At 41.5% G+C, this 21,048-nt stretch overlaps 1 protein-coding gene across 1 annotated transcript in view; it reads right to left on the bottom strand.

Moving 5' to 3' along the window:
- Window positions 1–21,048, bottom strand: part of MYH9 (myosin heavy chain 9) — a 69,377-nt gene that overhangs the window by 8,479 nt on the left and 39,850 nt on the right. Inside the window, exons 10-29 of the mRNA XM_054271381.1 lie at window positions 18,569–18,664; window positions 17,368–17,486; window positions 16,124–16,276; window positions 14,752–14,925; window positions 13,810–13,983; window positions 13,114–13,228; window positions 10,570–10,763; window positions 10,116–10,237; window positions 9,683–9,752; window positions 8,567–8,727; window positions 7,760–7,868; window positions 6,658–6,789; window positions 5,819–6,025; window positions 5,200–5,337; window positions 4,564–4,687; window positions 3,603–3,774; window positions 2,796–3,008; window positions 2,201–2,345; window positions 1,513–1,719; window positions 477–581 (exon numbers count right to left, since the gene is read on the bottom strand). Of these exons, the coding sequence (XP_054127356.1) occupies window positions 477–581; window positions 1,513–1,719; window positions 2,201–2,345; window positions 2,796–3,008; window positions 3,603–3,774; window positions 4,564–4,687; window positions 5,200–5,337; window positions 5,819–6,025; window positions 6,658–6,789; window positions 7,760–7,868; window positions 8,567–8,727; window positions 9,683–9,752; window positions 10,116–10,237; window positions 10,570–10,763; window positions 13,114–13,228; window positions 13,810–13,983; window positions 14,752–14,925; window positions 16,124–16,276; window positions 17,368–17,486; window positions 18,569–18,664 (2,930 nt within the window). The remainder of the gene's footprint in view (window positions 1–476; window positions 582–1,512; window positions 1,720–2,200; window positions 2,346–2,795; window positions 3,009–3,602; window positions 3,775–4,563; window positions 4,688–5,199; window positions 5,338–5,818; window positions 6,026–6,657; window positions 6,790–7,759; window positions 7,869–8,566; window positions 8,728–9,682; window positions 9,753–10,115; window positions 10,238–10,569; window positions 10,764–13,113; window positions 13,229–13,809; window positions 13,984–14,751; window positions 14,926–16,123; window positions 16,277–17,367; window positions 17,487–18,568; window positions 18,665–21,048) is intronic.

The following is a 21,048-nucleotide window of genomic DNA, read 5'->3' as shown; positions in this document are numbered from 1 at the left end:
TGAAAAAAATACAAAATTATTTGAATCTATCACTTCCCCAACATCCACTGGGAAATAAAACTTTCTGCTTAATTTGACATATTTACTGGAAATCACACACATGTGCACACAGACACCCTGTCGAACACTTGACTATGAAGATCTTGAATAAAAACTTCAAACAAGCATTGCAGGCAGTTGAAGCACTTAAGTGCTCTCAGATGGAAAAGTGATAAAGGAGGACTTCTAAGCCCAAAACAGGGAAAGTCACATGTGTTCCACAGGCTGAAGAAGCAGAAGGAAGATAACCAGCTTTCTGTAGAAATGCTCTCAGTGCCATGCAGTTTAAACTCCTTAGCAAAAAAAAAAAAAAAAAAAATATCCAGACCCAATCTTTTGAATTGTTGTATAATCAGTACTTAATGGCATCCGGAGTGATTTCTCCCTTTACCAATATATAACAGACACACAGTTGCCTTGGTTTCCAAAGCTCTCACCTGTGTATCCTGAAGCTGTGATTCCAGAGCAGAGAAATCCTTTGCTAATTTGATTGATTTACTGTCAGACTGGTTCAGAAGACCTGTGACATTGTCCAACTCAACCTGAAGGAGAGATCAGTGTATCAGTTACTGAATGCATCATCAAAAACAAAGACAGGAAGAGGCGAGCAGCTATGAGACTTAAAACTGAAAATGGAAGCATCTCTCAACAGGAGGGCATATGTATAATCTTCCAAGGAATGAATACATCATTTCCACAGACCCAGGAACTAAATATGAGAGGTTAAAATGAGATTTTTATTTCAGATCACCTCTGTTGCAACAGCCTTCTGATTTTGGTTGGTTTGGGCTAAGGCCTATATGAGATTTTAGCCTGGTAAGCAATTGTAAAATTTTTTATTAAACTCACTCTCTTCTATTTCATACTTTCTGCTTCGGGATTATATCTAGAGTCTTAAAATTACATTTTCCTGCTTCAAAAGGTCGCGTATATGCTAGTAGTTTTGGACTTTTAATGACAACCCTCCATAAAGGAGAAGGCCAAAAACAATGTTTCGTGTCACCCCCTGTCAGCAGGGATTTGCTGCTCCTTTGAAGAAACCCATAAATTCCCACATCATCCTTGAGCCATCAACCATGTGGCAAAACTTCCAGACATCATCTCCCACAAGAGTTACACAACCACCTGTTGTGTCTGTGTGTGCCACTCCAGGTGCTCCAGCAGCTGAGTGCTCACAGGGCTGTGCTGTGCAAACCACTGCCAGTCTTCAGGGGGCACAGACACTCTGACTCCTTGAGCCTTACAAAACTCAAACTCCAACAGCAACAGCAATTTCACCTTTCCAGGGCTGCTCAAAATAAGTAACATCAATCCAAATATTCTGGTCTGGCAATGAGTTAAGGAGTTTGCATAGCCCTTGGGAAGCAAATGATGGATTTGCCGTTTTTATCCTCAGGAGGAGCAGAATTTTTGAACTAGCCATGGGGAAACACCACCCTACAACCTTTTCTCTTGAGAAGCCATGCCACTCACCTGCAGTTTGTTAACCCTCTCAGCCAGTTCAGTCTTCACTCTTTCACCTTCTGTAAATTTCACCTGCAGCTCCTGGAGCTGAGCATCCACTTTTTTCCGCTTGTGCTCAGCATCGCCTTTGCCCTGCAGAAGAGCCTTCACCTCATTGGACAGTTCAATCTTCTCACTTTCCAGAGCTTGTTTTGCTTTCTCAAGATTTGCTTTCACCTGAAGAGGAAAAGAAAAGGCAACAAAACCCCTCAGACTTTACATATGGCAGGATCCAGTGAGTACATGTTTTTCCAACAAGCAAGCTAATGCTGTATATTTAGCAGTTAAGTTGCAGACTGCTTACTCAGAAAAAAACAAGATGAACAGCCTGTAACTGATTACCAGGAGACAATCTAACAATCAGAGAAGACAACAATACAGAAAAAAGTCCTGCACCATCAGATTTCCAAATTAGAGGTTGTACAAGCTAACAACTGCTAGCAGTGAGAAGAACGTCTTGGATAAGCAGTCTAACATGCCTAACAGGAGAAAAAAGAATGAATGGCACTATTTAGAACAGCTTTATATATGCTTCATGGAGAAAAACGATCTACCAAGGGAAGAACAACACATGTATGAGTATCATGAACACTTTGTGCTCTTCTGCACTGTCATTTCAGGTTGACTGCTTTGACCCTGTGTTTTTTGTTCCACATACCCGTTTGGTTTGCTCTAACTGCTCTGCCAGATCTTCAATAGCTTGTGAATGTTTCTGCCTCATCTCTTGGATTTGAGCTTCATGACTCTTTGCCTCATCTTCAAGAGTCTTCTTCAAAACCGTTACTTCTTGCTCTCTCTTTGACCTGCAAAATTCACAAATTCCATTTAAATGCCAAGGAAGGAATCAAACAGAGGTGCATATCCACCAGTACCACCTATAATGCATGAAAATTCCAAGGTCTGTTTAGGCTATAAAGATACTTTTCAAAGGTAGCATTTAGCACTGCATCCTTCTTAAGTGCAAGCTTAAGCTGGCAGCATTATTTCTGCCAAAGAAATAACAGCCTGAAAGTACCAATGCCTCAGGGGAACCACTGATACTTTGGTTAGGGAGCAAATCAACTTTTTGCCATCAGGTGAGGTAATACAGTCCTGACTAGGGCTTGCACACCACCTCCTTCTGTAGTCACTGAGGCGGCTAACCAGTGATAAAGGCAAAGGTTTGCTGTGGTAAGAGACTGAATATAGCAAAATTATTAAAAACAGCCAAAACCAACCCCAATAAAGATAACACAGCCCCATGTTGGAGTTACCTCAGCTCCTGCTGGGCAGCTGTAGAATCTAATGTGTCTTCCAGCTCTGTTTTCAATGCTTCCAGCTCTTCTCCCAGATCCCGCTTCTGTTTTTCAGCTTTATTCCTGAATGCTCTCTCTGACTCCAGGTCTTCCTGCAGCTCAGTGATCTGGGATTCCAGTTCCCTGATCTTCTTCAGGGCCATGTTCTTCTGCGCTGCCTCTTCTTCCACTCTGTGTTCAACACAAAGTTCTGGTCAGAGCAGACTTAAGCCATACACAAATAAGGACAACCTGTCCTACCAAAAATAATCAAGAAAAGCTGGTATTGGTCAGCTCTACAGTGTTATATTCAGACTTTGATCCATATATGATCTACAAATCCTAAGCTCTATCTCCCAGTACTTGAGACAGCGCAATTACTCACCTTACAGAAGGGGACAGAGAGGGACTGACAACAGAAGAAAGCAGAAGAGAAAGCACCATTTTACAATGGAAACCAGACACTTTACCGAGTAGATGAATACAGGAACTACCAGAGGGACACCAGTGTGCTGCCACTACTTTTTAATCACAGCTTAAGGATTACTACTCCAGTCAAACGGATGCAGTGCCTATTGCATCCATAGTCTAGTTCTGGACAGAGAATGTGGCAGTGAGCAGCAGCTAAAGAACTCTAATGCCAAGGACATGGATCTTAAATAGTCCACAGGCTAAAATACAACATCCACAGGCTGCATTTATGCCTATTCACCCAATTCCAAGTGACACAAGACAAGAAATACTTCCCAACCAGGTGGTCCCTGAACCCCAAGGTCAGGCTCTCACCTAGCTAAAGCTGCCTGCAGCTCCTCTTCCTTCTTGGCCAGCTGCATTTTGAGTTCTGCAATCTGAGCCTGCAGCTCAGCAATCTGGTCATGCAGATCAGTGGAGTCCCCTTCAAGCTTCCGACGAGTCTTTTCCAACTCCTGCCTCTGCTTTTCCTCGCGTCGCAGGCGTTCTAATGGAGATGGGGACACATTAAGTTACACACTCAGAACATTGTACAAGCACAGAAAAATAGATTTAAGCAATACTTTCTTTCCTGATAACACAACTGTTCAAACTGTAGCTGGACTGCATTATTTTGTCAAGACCTATAGAGTCATCTACTTCATCTACTCTATTTTGCCCTCAAAATTTATCAGGGCAATTTCCCTTCCCCTCACCTTACAGCCAAACCTCCTTTTCCCACTCTCACTGTAACGATGCACACACAGTGCCAGCCTCACACCACGCAGGCGTAAGCACCCATTTAGTGGTGCTGAACACAAGGTCTGCTCTCCCTTCACTGCAATTAAACAGGCAGTCTCCAGAAGAATATCTTTCTAGAACTCTGAAGAACTTGTGCAAACAGGCTAGCAGAAACAGCACTAACCCTGACAGATCGATGCTGCTGGAAGCAGAAAAGTGGAGACACTTCCACAGCAGGGGAAGAAAGAGAACCAGCCTCTCTTCTCCATTGGCCTGGCTGCTTTGGAGAGGATTTTTATTTAGATCAAGGGCTCAGCTGACAAGGCACATAACCTTCAGCCAGACAAGAGCACAGCTCTATCAAATTGATCAATAGTTCACACACTATAGACTAATTTTTAACCCTTCAGAAACTTGGGAGGACTAAAACTCTTTCAGAAATGAAACTGAAGTTCAACAACTTTTAACAAGAAACCACCTAAAACTAATTAGGTAAGCCTTTACAGGATCTATCTTAAAAAAAAAACCAAAAAAACAAAATAAAACCCAAAACTACCTTCAAGGTCAGTGATCATGGCCTCATGCTTATTTTTCAGTTTGGCTAAACTCTTAGATTTTTCTTCTTCCTCTGTCAGGTTTGTTGTAAATTCAGACATTCTGTCTTCCAAGAGTTTCTTTTCCTGCAGAATTGAGAAAGAAGAGTCAAAAGAGTTGCTGGAATAACAGGGTATTTTTCCAGATCTGACTGCTTAGAAATGTCAATGTCAAGAGTGCCTATTCCTGCCACAAGGAATCTCAAAGAAAGAAATCTTTTCAGAATCACAAACAGAACTCAAATAAACTTAAAGTTCATTTAAATTTGAATTTAAATGAAAGATATGATAGCCCTTTCAAAACTGAAAGGGAAGTCTGTTCATAAAATAACTTAATACTGATTGACATAACAATGCATCAGAAAATGTTTGCTCATGGATCATTATTTAGTGAAAGTTATTTACATATCATACAATACTGACTGTTGAGAATACAGGCAGGCAGTTACTTTCAAAAATTCAGGTCAGAATTCTCAAAGACAAGACTGAATTAATTAGTAAGTGTCCCTGTAATAGGGAAAAGGTCAGCCTGCAGTGGTTTTCTCCAAGAGAAACACCAGTGCATCTTTAGCTTGTGGAAGATGATGTGGGAGTCTTACCTTAGCCAATTTGAGATTCTGATCTTCCAGAACTAGCACATCTTCTTCCAATTTCTTCAGTTTGGCCTCTGTGGTCACTTTTTCTAGCTGCAGCTTCTGCCTTGCACTTTCCTCTTCCTCAAGCTGCTCCTCTAGTTCCTTCACAACACCCAAAGAAAAGCAAGGTGTTTGTCAGTGCTGCTCACCAATCCATGAACTAGCACAGTAGCAATACTAGAATGGAAGGCTTCTTCACTCTTCCTTCAAGGCATTATCAGTAGGTCCCAGACTGACATCTCTGCCATGACTTAATGCAACATACTGCATGGCAATCAACAAATTTTCTAGCAGAATAAGCAATGCTATTTTGCAAAGAATACGACCATTCGTAAAACAAAGCAAAGATTTGTCTAATTGTTTGAGAAGTGGCCATCACCTTCAAGAATGGAACAGCTCATCCAGAGGACTGACTGAATGCCTCAGACTCAGCACCAGAACTGCTGCATTCTATTGCTGTTTCCACAGATGGATTTTCCCGTGCCTCTTTCTCCCTTTCATTTCCCTCCAAGCTGAGGCAGAAGAACCACTCTAACCCTCACTATCCTCTTTACTGACAGAGACAGCATTCCTAAGGCATTACCTGGATGTTCTGCTGCATTTTCTTCTTTTCAGCCTGCAGATGTTGACACCGTTCTTCCTCTTCCTCCACCCTTGCTTCCAGATCATGACATATCTCCTCCAGCTCTTGTTTCTTGGCTGTCAGGCGAGCTCTTATCTCCTCAGCTTCAGCACACAGTTCAGTTTCTGCTTGCAACTGTTCCTGCAGCTGCATCTTCTCTGCCATGAGCTACATTGGATGCAAAGCCAGAAATAAGACAAGCTCCAATTTAGCAAAGCACTTAGCAATGTGTGTTAAGTGAAGTTCTGTGCTCCTCTGTTCCACAGTTAGTTTTAAACATTGCAGCAGTCCCCTGCTGTTAACCAAAAACTATCAAAACATGGTTTTAAGTGTGTCTTCTCCTTCACAAATCAGGAGCTGCAACCTCAAATTGTTCACAAATTTTTCAAGACCATATCCATTTGAATTATCTATTTCCACTTAAAAAAGTAACAAATAATTATCAGCTCTATGGGAAAAAAACCAACCCTGCTCCCACCTTCTGTGTTCCCAACAAAAAGGATTCCATTAAAGACAAGACTGAGTTCAACTAGCTTGCTGTAACACTCAGCAGCCAAAGGAGACTTTTCTCCTATAATGACTACAGAAGGGCAATAGCTAGTAACTGTACAAAAAGACCTGCTGCGGGAAATCAGCTGCAAGAAGGCAAAGGAAAGTGAACAAAAGGCAGCCAAATCATGTTCCAGCAATTTGGAATCCTGCAGTTTGTCCATCAGACCAAGAAAGCAAAGGAGGTGCTCTCAAGCACTTGGACAGGCAGAGAGAGAAAAATTTTTACACATCAGATTTGCAAAACTCACCTGAGCCTGGAAAGTCTCCATCTCACTCAGTCTATTTTCTGCAGCCAGCTGCTTCTCCTTGACCTTTATTAGTTCTTCTTCCTTGGCCATCATCTCCTCCTCCTGTCTGCTCACTTGCAGAAGGGGCTTCACCTGAAAGGGAAACCAAGGGAATGAGATGCGTATAAGGAATAACAAAAACATGAAGAAATGCTCTTGTACTTGAGAGAAGCATTGACTAAAATAACATTTTAGGAAAGTTTCTTATTTGAAGGACCGATCAACTGTTTTGTTGGGGGGAAACACTGGGGGAATGATACAGAACTAGATATCACCTACTCTGCCAATAGCACGCTTTCTGCCAGTCCATTTATTCTCCTCCAGGATGGGATGCATCAGGAAAGGGTTCAGTAAATTCTAGACCCTCAAGGGTTAAGTAGTAATAGTGAGAGAATAAAAAAGATGCCATACAATGGGGAAATTCATAAGTAAGTCAATGCCATATAAGGGGACTTCTGTAAGGTTTTTGGCATGGTACCCCAAGATCTTTCTCTCTAAAATGAAGAGATACAGACTTGATGGGTGGAGTGTTTGGTGATCAAAGAACTGTCTGGGCTGAATCCAGAGGATGATTCTGCCCCTCTTCTCTGGTGAGCCCCCACCTGGAGTGCTGCATCCAGGTCTGGGGTTCTCAGCCCAGGAATGATATGGACTTGTTTCAGTGGGTCCAGAGGGTCACAAAAATGATCAGAGGGCTGGAGCACCTCTGCTATGAAGACAGGCTGAGAGAGTTGGCTGTTCAGCCTGGAGAAGAGAAGGCTTCAGGGAGACCTCAGAGCACCTGTCAGTACCTAAGAGGGGGTTCACAAAACAGAGGGGGCCAAATTTGTTAGGAAGGCTTGTTGTGACAAAAAGGTAATGGTTTTAAGCTAACAAAGAGTAGATTCAGGCTTGATATAAAGAAGAAGTTTTCTACAATAAAGGTGGTAAAACACTAGAACAGGTTTCCCAGAGAGGTGGTAGACAGATGCCCTATCCCTGAAAACATTCAAGGTCAGGTTGGATGTGGCTCTGAGCAAACTGATCTAGTTGAAGAGGGGGATTGCAAAGGGAAAGCTCTTACCTTGGTGAAGAGCCTCCACCACTGCCAGTTGCGCAGTTTCAGATAGGCAGCACAGTTTCTCTGAAGCACTTTCATAGCTGTCAGCTGCTGCTGGCGCTTGGCAAAGGCTCTGCAAAGCAAGTGGAGATAAGACAAAGGAACCCCAGAGCAGCACACAATTCACACCATCAAGCCTTTTCTTAGATACTTCTGTGGTTTTTCTTTAGATGGTTCCCTCCCAAAAAACTAGCAGTTTCCAGTGAACTTTCTCTTGATTTTCATCTTTTTTTTTCCTATTTTAACAAAATTTCCCTCATGTCTTCTACTCTGAAAAGCTTTACTAACTTCACTTCCTAGAAGGGAGATCTGAAGCAGAGGTGTGTTTTCCCACCAAACTGACAGATACTACTTTTGATCTTAGAACTGGACCAATTGCAGCCCTACCTGATAACTTAAGAGAAACCCCACACCTCCTGCATCAGTACCATACTAAGACTTGGCCATTTGCACCTTCACAGCACTTTTGTGAAAAACTTGATCTGCTGCATAGCATTCTTACAGAGAAAAAAAGGCTTTACTGCTCAGGTATTTTTTTCAATACAGCACACAGAGATTCTTGCAGGCATCAGAAGTCTGGCATTACAGAGATGAGAAAAACCTAAAAGACCATCAACTGTTATATACAATAAATAAATCATGGCCTTTCTGACAAAAAATAATTTCTAGACAATTATTTCATTTTGTTGAAGATAAATTTGTGCTTGAATGGGAGAAATACATGTTTATGATGAAATACATGATTATGACTTCAAAAATCACTGTACTTACTTTCTGGCCAGGTAGCCTCTGCAACATGCTTGGAATCCAATAATGACGTCTGTGATCTTCAGGTCTCTCTCTTCTTCAAGATGAGCAAGGACTCCAGCTCTGAAAAACACTTTACTTTGTCCAATTCTGTAAAGGTTGGAATCCAGCTCCAATGCTTTGATCTAAAAAGAGAGAGAGAAGAATTCATGTCCTGCAAAGACTGTTTCATGTGAAACATCACAAAACATATTTGTGGCTCGTGGCTCTAAGACAGCCCTTCTCTACAATGCGCCACTCAGGCAAACCAAAGTTGCCAGCTCCCAATAAATTCCTGGCCTATCCCAATTAGAGGAGCTGAAGCTCAGCCAAGCACGGCATCAAATGGAGGTAATCAGAGACAGAAAATATGACTGAAAGCATAATTTAATAGAGGTATCACATAAAGTATTCAGAATACAAGGATGCTGTGAGGAATGCATGCCTAGTCTCGAGAGTCCTCTTCCTTTTCTAGAAGAAACATCTGTTGATCCTTCCCATTTACTTTTTCTCAATCCTATCTTTGTCCAAAAAAGACACCCCAGCCCAACCTTCCTTTCATGGATTTGCTGCCAATGCTTATATTAGCTAAGCTAGAAAGAATCAGCTATACTCCTGTAAGACAGAAAAGTGGGAATCCCGTATGATCAAGCTCAATTCAAGCCTAATCATCAAGCTAGAGCCAAAGCTTTCCCTTTGAAGCAGGCAATTCCACAGAAACTAATTGGAGCCTTTGCTGAAAGCATTTGTCAGCAGCAGGCCATTACAAAAAGTTTACTGAAGCTCATACTTTAAGCCTGTGCTAAAGATAGCATTAATGCTTCTGAGCATTTTGATTCTATGAATACTGCTGGCATCTCAAAGTACGCATCTGTGGAAACAGAAAGGACCTCTTGCCTAGGATCATTGAATCTCATGCCAGACAAAAGCCTCCATCCATGAAGCCAAGAGGAAGCTTTTTGCACCCTTCTCTCAGACAAAACATTTGACTTTGGAATTTTGGTCTGTGAGTACAAGTTATTTTTAGCCTGCACAACTCCAACTTTTAGACCACACCCATCTAGTTTATTCTATTCAAGGAGAGTTTCTGGGATGTTTTACCATCAGCACGCAAGCCTGCTTTCCATCCATAAATCCTTTGGGAATTGCATTTGGAGTTAAGATTTCGTATCTGAAAATGAGAAAGCATCAGACTAGTCACACAAGTGTATTTGAAAACAACAAAACAAAAGAAATCAGTATGCATTCCTATGCCATTGTGAGGTCAACAGTTTTTGAAAAAACACTGCACCTCTAGACAGCAGACAATGAAGCAGCAGCCTTGGACATGGTCCTCTATGCTTCACATTAACTACATCCTTACTGGAGAAATCAAAAATGCTTTTGGGAGGCTTTCTGCCAGGGCATACCAAGGTACAGATGTGCTGTCTTTGCCAATTTTTCAATCTAGTTGCAATAAAAGACTTCCACTTTTGTACTTATGTCTTAACTTTGTCAGGCCAAAGACTGCTTCAGATTCTTTTCTAGGGCTCACCTTTGTCTGAATTCCTGGAACACAACTCTGTTGGGGAAACCCTGACGACAAATACGGATTCCCTCCAGCACTCCATTACAGCGAAGCTGGTCAAGGACCAAGTGGGGGTCCAGTTTTCCAGCCTAGAGAGGAAAATGTATATTTTATGAATACCACAAAGTTTTTGTAAAAAGGCCTTACCCCCTGCCTCTCACCCTCTCTTTCTTGTAAAGGAGCCAGTTCTCTCTTCCAGTTAGAAGGAATGGAAAGCTTTTATGCCACCTTAAGAACTGCAAAGATCAGTCCCCACAATTTTAGTAAGCATACAGTTATTTAGGATGATCTTAAAAAACACCCTGAGAAAAGAGGGCCTCTTCCAGATCTCTTGCAAAACCTGACAAAAGCCATCAACCCAGCCACACACCCAGGAAGCCCATGTAAGAATGCATGGGCTGTGCTGTTATAGCTGTCTTACCTTTTTCTCATGGTTGGGGATAATGCAACGGACGAAGTTGGGGTTGGTGTTCCTCAAGGTAGCCATCAGCTTAGCCAGCTGTTCTTTGTAGAGCTGTCCCACTGTGCGGAACATTCCCTTCCTGGTTTTAAAGGCCCCTGGCAGTGCTGTATCTGACATACCAGCTACCTGATCCAGCCCAACAATACGGTCCACTAGAGAGAGCACAAGAAAGAGCATTAAAATCCTCCCACAAACAAAGGAAGCATTGGGACATACAAAGAACATCTGGGTAGAACAGGATAAATGAGAGGAGCTGCAGGATCCTTTTTGCTTCATCTCTACACAGATGTCGAGTCCTGTACAAAATTTGTGCAGGGATAGGAGCAGGAAGGAAAAGAAAGCATCAGCTCACTACAGGAAGTTTGAGTGATGGAGTCAAACTTAATCCCAAACACATTCTACTGATGCCCTGGAGGGCAGCACTGGAAGAGCAATCTAGAAGTGAGTTTCAGATGCTTCTACTTGCTTAGCTTAGAATGAAAAACAACAAGAGCTCTAGCTGCTAGCCCAGCAGAGTCAACTGTAAGTTAACTCTGATCCAGGAGGGGCCACAGATAGAGAAAAAGCCCAGCTTCACTCTTGCATTGCAGGCAGGACTGCCATAACCAATGATCAGAAAAGTCATATCTACTTGTAAACTGAACAAGCACAGTAAAAGGCATGACAAAACCCAAACCTCTGGATACCACTGCTTGAGCTGCTTTTGGAGTACAAGTATTCCATGACACAGACATGAACAACAGCACCAGGAGAAAGTCAGAACTCCCTGCCCAAAGTTTCTCCACTATGCCACAGTGACATCCAAGCATTCATGAAACCATCACCTTGATGAATGGACACCACAGATTTTTTTTTTCCTCAACAGAAGTCAGCTAGATCTAGCTAGTCAGCTAGATAGTAGCAGGGGCAAGAAGAAACTGAAGTTTTACTTTTTCACACTGCTTTTCTACATAGAGATAGAAATTCACCCATCCAGCAAAAACCAACTGAATCACTAGAAATTTCTACACTTCCAATACACTTTTATTAAGGGCTTCAAGCTACTCTCCACCACCTTCAGTGGTTGGCTGATGTCTACACTCCGAATCTTCACTTCAGAAAATATACCAGCTTGTGCTCAACTGTCTTCTGATTAAAAAAAAAAAATGCAGCTAAGAGACACCCTACAAAAGAATAAGCTAGAAAGAGTATTCTCATTTACAGCTAATATTAGCTAAAAACTGTTCACTTCTAGAGCAGCTGCTGGAATAGGGTCAAGGTTGCCTTATCAGAAAGAAAGAAGGCTGTTACTAGATGACATCACAGGGAAGTCCACAGAAGTGCATCCCAGACTGTGGCTGTGCCAATACTCCTAATCTTCAGCCCTGCAATGTACTTCAGGATAGAGAAAAGAACAGTCACTTCAAAAGAAGATCCATCTAAGAACAATAAATGAAACTGATAAGCTGTGGTCAGTTGACATTTCAAGCCCAAAAGTAGTCTCACACAGCAAAGGCCTTGTTAGGCCCAACTTGCTGATGGCCATTTTTCATCCAGGACGAGACCCTCTGCCAAACCCTCTTTTAAATTATCAGCTGCTGAAGTGAAATCCCAGTACTAAAACGAATGCCAAACTGGAATTCAGTTTCTATGCAGCCTCAGAAATCTTCCTTCCATATCTTGCAAGAAATACAGCTGAGCTAGCTCTACATTCAAACAGTTGACAGCGATTTGTTCCTACTCAAGTTGTACAAGAGCAACTTTAAGCACCTGATTGTGTCTGTATTTTTGTATCCACTTTCAAGGTGAGTTTTACTTTTGTTTCAAAGTCCATGAGGAGCTACTAGCACAAAGCAGAGGAAATGAACAAGAAAGACAGGCAGGTATGACAAAGGGACAAAGAGAAGTTAACGGAAGCATTTCTTGCATGGCTCTAGGATGCATCACACACATGACACGACAGCTGGGTTTCTCAGTCACCTGGTTCTAGATGAAGAATAGGAAAGTGTTGATAGAAATAGGCTCTCTGAACCTTCTGCATCTCTGCAACAGACAGAGACGTCAAAGAAAACCTACCACAGAAAGTGACAGTAACAGTAAGACTCAAAACCAGATAAAACCCAGAGAAGATAGAGTAAAATACTGAACAACACTGCAGAAAGGGCACACTTAGTTGCAGGACTGAAAACAGGTTCCACTTCATATCTTGAGTGTTGCAGCTATACAAGCTGCTGGCTCATAATGGTGCATTCATATTTTTATCCCAGTATTCCTCACTTAGAGACAGAATTGCTATATAAGCAGCAAGTTTAACAGAAGTTGATGCAAATGAACCTTTCTCTTGAGTTACAGTGAACTTTTAATGAAATACCATGATCTAAGCAAAGGATGCTCCAGATAATGCTCATCTTGGTGGCTTAGTCTTCAGGGGGAAAAAGCAAAACCGCTCATCACAGGCTTTTGATGCCCAAGTTTTTCACAGAAAAAAAGAGCAAACAAATGAAATGCAGTTTAGTTACATACCATCTTTCCACAGCTCAGACACAAACTTATCCGACGACTGATGCAGAAGAGTGGCGATGTTATCGTTCAGTGGATCCATGTTCTTCATCAGCCATTCGTCTGCCTTGTAATCCACCTGCAGAAGATAAGAAGATAAACACATCAAGGAGATTGGGAGAGCAATTTTCTGCAGCCCAGTATCCAACATCATCTGGCACAGTCTAGGAAAGTATCACCAAGGTTTGCACAACAACAGATTACCTAACCATTCCTGGGTTTACTATCTAAGTAAGCACACCTACGAATTTCCAGCCCTTACAAAAAGCTGCATGTTCTGTTCTGTCACTAAAGGGAATGGATTTGCAATGCCAGTTTGTAACATTCAGAGTGTCACACAAAAAACAACTGCATCAGTATTTTTGGTGATGAAGTCTTGATGCAGGATTCCTCTGAGCAGTACCTCCAGTCTCACCAAGTCACACAGAACAAATTTAAATTGCTGTTAGTCTGACATGTCTTGAACTATAAATACAGATAAAATCGCAGGCAAGTTAGGCCTCCTTAGACATAAATGTGAGCTCCTCTGCAATGGAACACCTTCATGAAATCTTCTGATGGTTTCTCATAGGCAACCATTTTGGTAAGTAGCCGTTTCTAAGAAGTAATGTTTATGAATTAATCATCCCAACCTTCACATTTTAGTTATTGATTCTTTACCTTGCCAGCATAGTGTATGATACAGAAGTCAGCTTTGTCTTTCAGCTGTTTTGGCTTCTGAAATTTGGGGTGGGTGCCTTGTTCTTGAACAACTTTTTCCACAAAGCTTTTGTCTGTTGCTTTTGGGAACCAGCACTCTTCATCCAGCAGAGCCAGTATACCAGGAGGCCCAGCCTTAAAGAAGGGAAACATCAAAACATCATTAACTACATGACTACAACGATAATTAACACCTTTAGACAGCTAGAGGAGGGGAAAAAAGAACTAAGCCTGATCCACATCACATTCACCTCTTGTGTGATATCAGTTAAACTACTTCCTGTGTAATATAAATTGTTAATAGTTCTTCAATATCCTCATCTGAATTCTGACCATTTTTATGAGAAAGTCTCTTCTGTGACATTTGTCTAGGTTTTTTTTTTTGGAAAAGATATTTTTTATTAGGAGAAATATTATTATACAGTTCTCTAAATATATTCAGGTGTCTAAATGCAAAAGGCCATAGCAGAAAGTTTCACAAACTAGTCCTTCCTATTGAAACATCTACTGTGAAATTTGTAAATTCTTAAGTATCATTAGAGCAAAATGAAAGCAACAGAGTTCACAGCTTGTCATCACACCTGTAGTTAAGTAAGGAGGTTCACACTACTTATGGCAAGCTGGACATACATCTAGCATCATGCAGACGTAACAAGTGAGGACAATACAGTGAGAGGGAAAAGCGACCAATTAGATCCATTTTCATGCAGTGTTTCCTACAGAACTGACACTAACAGCTTATTGGTGACACACTTTCATACAAAGAAGAAACTGTTCACTCCTGCTTCTAATCATATTACAGTGCCAGCAGAGGATAACAAAAGCTAGAGGGGCAGAGATGATGTCCTCAATGACAAAATCAGTGCAGCCATTTCCTGCTGGACAGTAAAACAACAAACTTACCGGCTTCTCTATGAGGTCAATGCAGGGCTGCAGGTCCAGGCCAAAGTCAATGAAATTCCACTCTATGCCCTCCCTCTGGTACTCCTCTTGCTCAAGAATGAACATGGTGTGGTTAAAGAGCTGCTGCAACTTTTCATTCGTGTAGTTAATACACAGTTGCTCAAAGGAGTTCAGCTAATGAAGAAAAAAGCAGAAAGATGTTTGAGCAATTGCTTGTGAAGACACACCTAGCATCCTATTAGCACAAAAGATCATATCTGTGGTTCAGGAATCTAAGCTAAAGTGGGGCAGACAGTCCACTGTCAATAACCCCTTTGGATATGAACTGCCTGTTCTGTCACGTGCCACTGCACACTGCTGCAATCCCTAGGGAAGTTCATACGCACTGGTTCTCAGACTTTGCAAAAGAATGTTTAGCTGTAAACAGCAGAAGAGTTACTGCAACTACTTAACCCGGGACAAGAAAGGACTCTGGTTTTCTCACAAATGCAGAGCCAGCAAGTCCTCTTCACAGGAAGAAGCAGCAACAGAAGCCTGAAGATAAATTCCTAAAAGTGTGTGGACTGGAAAGTCCCTTTTTAATCCTCATATAAAATCAGAGCAAGCAAAGTGAGAGAAATTTCTATAAAATTTCCAGATTTCTTCTGGACCGGTAAGGACAAGGTTAATAATCCACAGTGTATTTTTATGTTTGACCACACAAATCATAATGCGGCTTCTCAAGAAAGTGGTCTTGTTCTAATTCCTCCCTATTTAATAATTCCTAACTATGTTATTTCTTCTCTTCTTTTCATGAGATCCAGCAACTGTGAAGCCAAAGGTATACCAATAAGAGGGAGAAGGAAAAAAAAAATCCCCCAAAATCCAGCCAACAAACAAACAAACAAACAAAAAAAACCAATGCCAACTTTTCTGTGTCTCAGTTTTCTATTTCATTAATAAATGGTTCAATTCATTTTGCAACTGTTCATGAGTTAGACCCAGTGTAACATAACACAGGTTGACAGGAGCTGCCTTGCTGGGATAATGGCAGGATACTTCTTTTTTGATGGCAGTCTGTGGCTGCTTCAGATTATAATGCAAACCACATCCTAAAATTATTTAATAGAATCCCATAACAGCTTGGCCTAACAGTTCACCGTCATCTAGAGAAAGAGCTCACATTTTCCCTCTCTCCCATCTCTCCCTCAACTTTCCTTCAGCTCTTCCTCTCCTACACTTATCTTGAATGAGACTTGATGTTGATTCCCCTTTTTGTGGGCTTCACATCCTTATCAAGAGTGCATTATTTTCCAGTTGTAAAGCTATTTCCTTCTGCGGTCTTTGCTCCATATTAAACTGTGCTGAGTGCAAGGACCTGACATCTCCTTACCTCAAAAATCTCAAAGCCAGCAATGTCAAGGATTCCAATGAAGGAAGCACCCTGTCTCTTGGTCTTGTCCAAAGCCTTGTTGATGCGCATAACCAGCCACCGGAACATCCGCTCGTACGTGGCTTTGGCCAGTGCTTCAATGGCAAAATCAGCCTAAACAGCAAACACATCAACATCAAAAGCTGCATTATAAACCAAAGAAAGGCACAGATTACACTGCTTCAGGATCTAGCAGCACAACTGTAGTCTGACATTTTCTCTCCACCAGGAAATCCACTGACAAGGCTTATTTCAGTTTATTCCAAATGAAAAATAGATGGCATAGGGATATTCAATATATAAGAGCAAAAATTTTGTCTCTAAATTAGTGTCTAAATTTCAGGATCCTACCTGCTGGAGGAAACAAGAGCTGGTATTAAAGAAAGAAAAACTATGCCCAGTCACTCCCAAAGACTGTAGTAACATGGAGCATTTCATAGGCCCAAGGAAATGAACTTAAATTCTTTTGTAACTTTGGATTTATGAAGCCAAATCCCTCCCTGCCACTACCCTACCTTTGCTTGACACAAATACTACATGTAGTAAGAAACTACACATCAAAAGGGACAAGCAGCATGGAAAGGCAACCTCTGACTTTTTCCAGACTTCAATCTCTTACCAATCCTTTCCATGTTACAGGGCCATGTTTCTTTATTTAAAGGATAATGCTGTGCTCATAAAGAAGCCAGGCAATAAGTAAGCACAGGGGTTTGCTCCATTCAAGCAGGCCACAAGCTCCTAGGTCAGCTTTCAATTACAGCACAACCAGTCAAGAGTGTTACAAAATTTCCAGTAAATTTCAAGGGTGAGCAGCAAATTCTTCTATCTTAGTAGCTGACCCACTCAAAAACAGTGCTTTCTGAATTGCACCAACTTGAAAATGTCACCCTTGCATACCACATTGAAAGTAACTCCCCAGGGACAGCTGGTCACCAAATTTAGGGGACTTGTGTTCTCTTTTTTTTTTTTAAAGAGAAAAAGTGCTAAGGGACACGGTGAATTCTATCTTTACACAGATTATATGAACAAGCAATATATTATGTTAGAAGCAATATATTAAGGTACATCATTCAAGTGTGCTTTCCATGTACTGCCACCATAAAGATGGTTAGTAAACACTACAGAAACCTTTGAAACATTCATTAGCAGTGCAGCAGTAAGATAAGAGACCAAAGTGGTCTCATTCATTTTTTGAGAATGCCTACCTGCTCTTTGGTCTGAGCTTTCTGGACATAATCTCGTCCAACTTTGATGCGAGGAGTCAGGATACCTCTAGTGAAATCTGTCACGTTGATACCCAAAAGGTGAGACACCTTCTGAGCAGCTAAAGATGGTAAGAGGAAACAAAAAGATTCATATTACTCTGTTTTTCTCACAGAAAGAAAGAGAAAAAGAAAAACATTCTGACAACTGTCTTTAGAAAAGTCAGGAAACAGCTTACAAAAAACATTAAATGAAGAACAGGTTACTAAGACAAAATACCTTCCTAACCAAAAAATCACTCTAAAAAAACTCTCTTGCAACCCATACAACAGTTTACTGAGTTTTTCCAGAAGCCACTAGAATATATTTGAAGTAACAGCGTCATTCAACTAAATTGTTACAAAAAGCTTTAGAAAGGTCATTGTCTGTAATCAATCTAAAAATACATCAGATAATGGATTCTTAATCAAGCTAACTGTTCTGTCTTCATCTACTGATTAGTCTTTGAGACAGCTCTGTATTTCAGATTCAAGATCCAAAACCCAAACAGTTTATTCTCCTCCTTAAAATGGCATTTAGAGCATATTTTAAATAATAACAGCAAAAAAAAAAAACCCTTAGTGATAAATTAGCAACATTTGCACTTCTGCAGTACATCTACAATGAAGGTCTAAGAGTTAAGTCTTCCAACAAATTGTCCTCTATCACATGAAGCATGGCACTATTTACACATTCAACAATGGGCAGTGCAATTAAAATACGCACACATGCTTTTTATACCCACCATAAAACTACCCACCACCTTACTCTTACAGTTACCAGACTACCTACAAAGGCAGCACAGAACATTCCTCAAAATCTGATAATATAGGTTTGAAGGATCAATTACTGTAGCTCATTTAAAACACACACTCCACATACTCAGTAGAGTAATCCTTTTCATCTGTTCATGGTGTGCACTTCCTGCCTAGCCCTGCCACAGGAACACTGTCACATTCCTGCCCGTGGGTGGCTGCAAACACACGCCTGGCAGAACACTGTGTATTTGTATGGGGCACGCCAGCTCCTCTGACAAATAATTCACCCTGTAAAAACAGGGCTCCAGCATTCCACACATACTGCAATACATTCTCCCCCTTGCAAGAACTTCCTGCAGGCTTTTTTGCTACGCTTTTCTTTGGTGTGGGGCAGGGGATTGGTTACCTGTATTGTCTGGCATAGAGGCTTGGTCTGTGTTACGCTCCTTCTTGAAGACTATGTTGCCAAGTTGAAGAACACCTGAGATAACCTTCAGCAGACCTTTTAAAATAGTAATAATAACAGCTTAGTGTCAGACATCAACAAAATGTGACACAGTTATCCGTATCACCCAGTTATCTTTCTTAACGTGGTAAAGAGGCCCATCTCAGCATCCCAAAAGTTGTTCTGAAATTTAGGAAAAAGCACCACAGGTTACTCCTCTAAACTACTCCCATGCAGGACAAAGGACTTGCCTTGTCATTCCTATGCAGGACTACACAGCCTAGAAATTTACCTATTCTCAACATCTCTATAAAATAGTGAGAGACAGGACTGAGGGCTAAGTGTCACCTACAACAACTGTATTTTTTAATAAAACACTTTCTTCTCTGCTTGAGGATAAAAACTCATGTAATGAATTCATACTCAGTTTTCCTCAACAGTTACTGTTGAACAAAGGAAAGAGACAGTTAAGGGTGCACCTCAATTAAAGATTTTGTTTCTTTAACCCTGTAACACTTTCAGTTCCCTGACCAAAATCTGCAGTCCTTACAGACACACATTGTAAAGTACAGAAGGCAGCAGGATGTGGGCGAAAGTGTCTGCACCGTAACTATTACTAATTATATGCTGAAGCACCCCACCCCATTGCTAATGACACATTCATACTCTTCAAATGATGCACGTCACAAAAGCCAAACTATCAGATGCTAAGACAGGGAAGATGGTGTCAATTCAATTTTCACCACGTATCAAAGCTCATTGCATAACAGCTTCCAGTTGCCTTGAGCAAAGTAAACTGCCAGTCACTTGAAGGGAATCTTCTAATAAAGGTATTTTTTGTCCCCCTATTTTCTACTTGTTTAGGCTGATTTTGGCTGGGGTAGAATTAATTTTCTTCACAGTAGCTGTTATGGGGCTGTGTTCTGGATTTGTGCTGGAAACAAGTGTTCATAACACAGGAGGAGGCTGGGGGTGCACAAGATGGGGAAGGACACAGCCAGGACAGCTGACCCCAACCTACCCAAGGGATATTCCATACCACACGGCATCATGCTCAGCACATAAAGCTCAGAAAAGAAGAAAGGGGAGGATGTTAGGAGTGATAATGTTTGTCTTCCCAAGCCATTGTGTGATGGAGCCCTGCCTTCCTGGGTGTGGCTGAACACCTGATTGCCCTTGGGAAGTGGTGAATGAATTCCTCATCTTGCTTTGCTTCACTTGCATGTGCAGCTTTTGCTATACCTGTTAAACTGTCTTTATCTTGATCCATGAGTTTACTCACTTTTACTATCTCAATTATCTCTTCCATACTACTGGGCAGGAGTGAGTGAGCAGCCATGTAGGGCTTAGTTGCCAACTGCAGTTAAACCACAACACTATCACAAAAAGATTTGTTTTAAGAAAACATCCTTTTGAGGATGAGAGTGAACAAAGGCTCCATTATATGCTACATTAGGAGCAACAGAAAAGAAACATGTTTGTGATTGTCCCACTCTTGTTCTGCACTGGTGTAGCCTCACCTCAGGTCCCGGGTGCAGTTTTGGGTACCACAATATCAGAAAGACATAAAGCTATTAGGGACTGTCCAAGGGATGGCTATGAAGATGGCAATGAGCCAAGAGAAAGCCACAGGAGGAGTGACTGAGGTCACTTGGTTGTTCAGCCTGGAGAAGAGGAGACTGAGGAGGGGACTTCACAGCATCCTACAGCTTCCTCAGAAGGGGAAATGGAGGGCAAGGCACCTGTCTATCTGGTGACCAATGACAGGATCCAAGGGAATGGCATGAAGCTTTGTCAGGGGAGGGTTAGGCTGGATCTTGGCAAAAGGGCACTGGCTCCTCAGCAAGTGTAAAACATTAAAGCTATTTTTGCTGTAGTGCCTGGAAACAATAACTCATCTACATGACAGCAAAGACATACCCTAGAGCACACATTAAAAACAACTCGAAACACTGGGCATAGCAGGACACCCTGACAATGAATTAGGCTACCATTTCTTTTTTTTTGGTTTTGACAAATTTCTCTTCACCTCCAGACAGAAGTTTCAGTCTCAGATGATTCAGGATATCAAGAAATGTATTAAACTGTCAATAACAACAGCACAGATTTTAACAGCTGGACTGTAAACAGCAGATGGCACAGGTAAATAAATGTTCCCTACAGCCACAAGAGCTGCAGCCTCCAGCAGAGGAGGTGATGTCAAACCACAGATGCCTGCTTGCTTCAGGGTAGAGAGTAACAGTCCTAGCTTTAGAAGACTACACACATTTTGAAGGTGAGACTTTGCAGAACACTGATTTCCCACCAGTGGGGCAGATCATGAATGAGCGAGCACGGAGCTCTGGTGAATGTGTATCACTGTGCTTTGTGCTGGCTGTGTGCATTTCTGTTTTCACTGTCATGCTACTGTGCTCCCAGAATCAGACAATATTAATTTCTGA

This window comes from Melozone crissalis, unplaced genomic scaffold (genome assembly GCF_028551555.1).
Source record: "Melozone crissalis strain CALT ecotype California unplaced genomic scaffold, PUWL_Pcris_2 ptg000004l_1, whole genome shotgun sequence".
NCBI lineage: Eukaryota > Metazoa > Chordata > Aves > Passeriformes > Passerellidae > Melozone > Melozone crissalis.
Note: the sequence above shows the minus strand (reverse complement) of the source record. Positions and strands in the feature narration are given on the sequence as shown.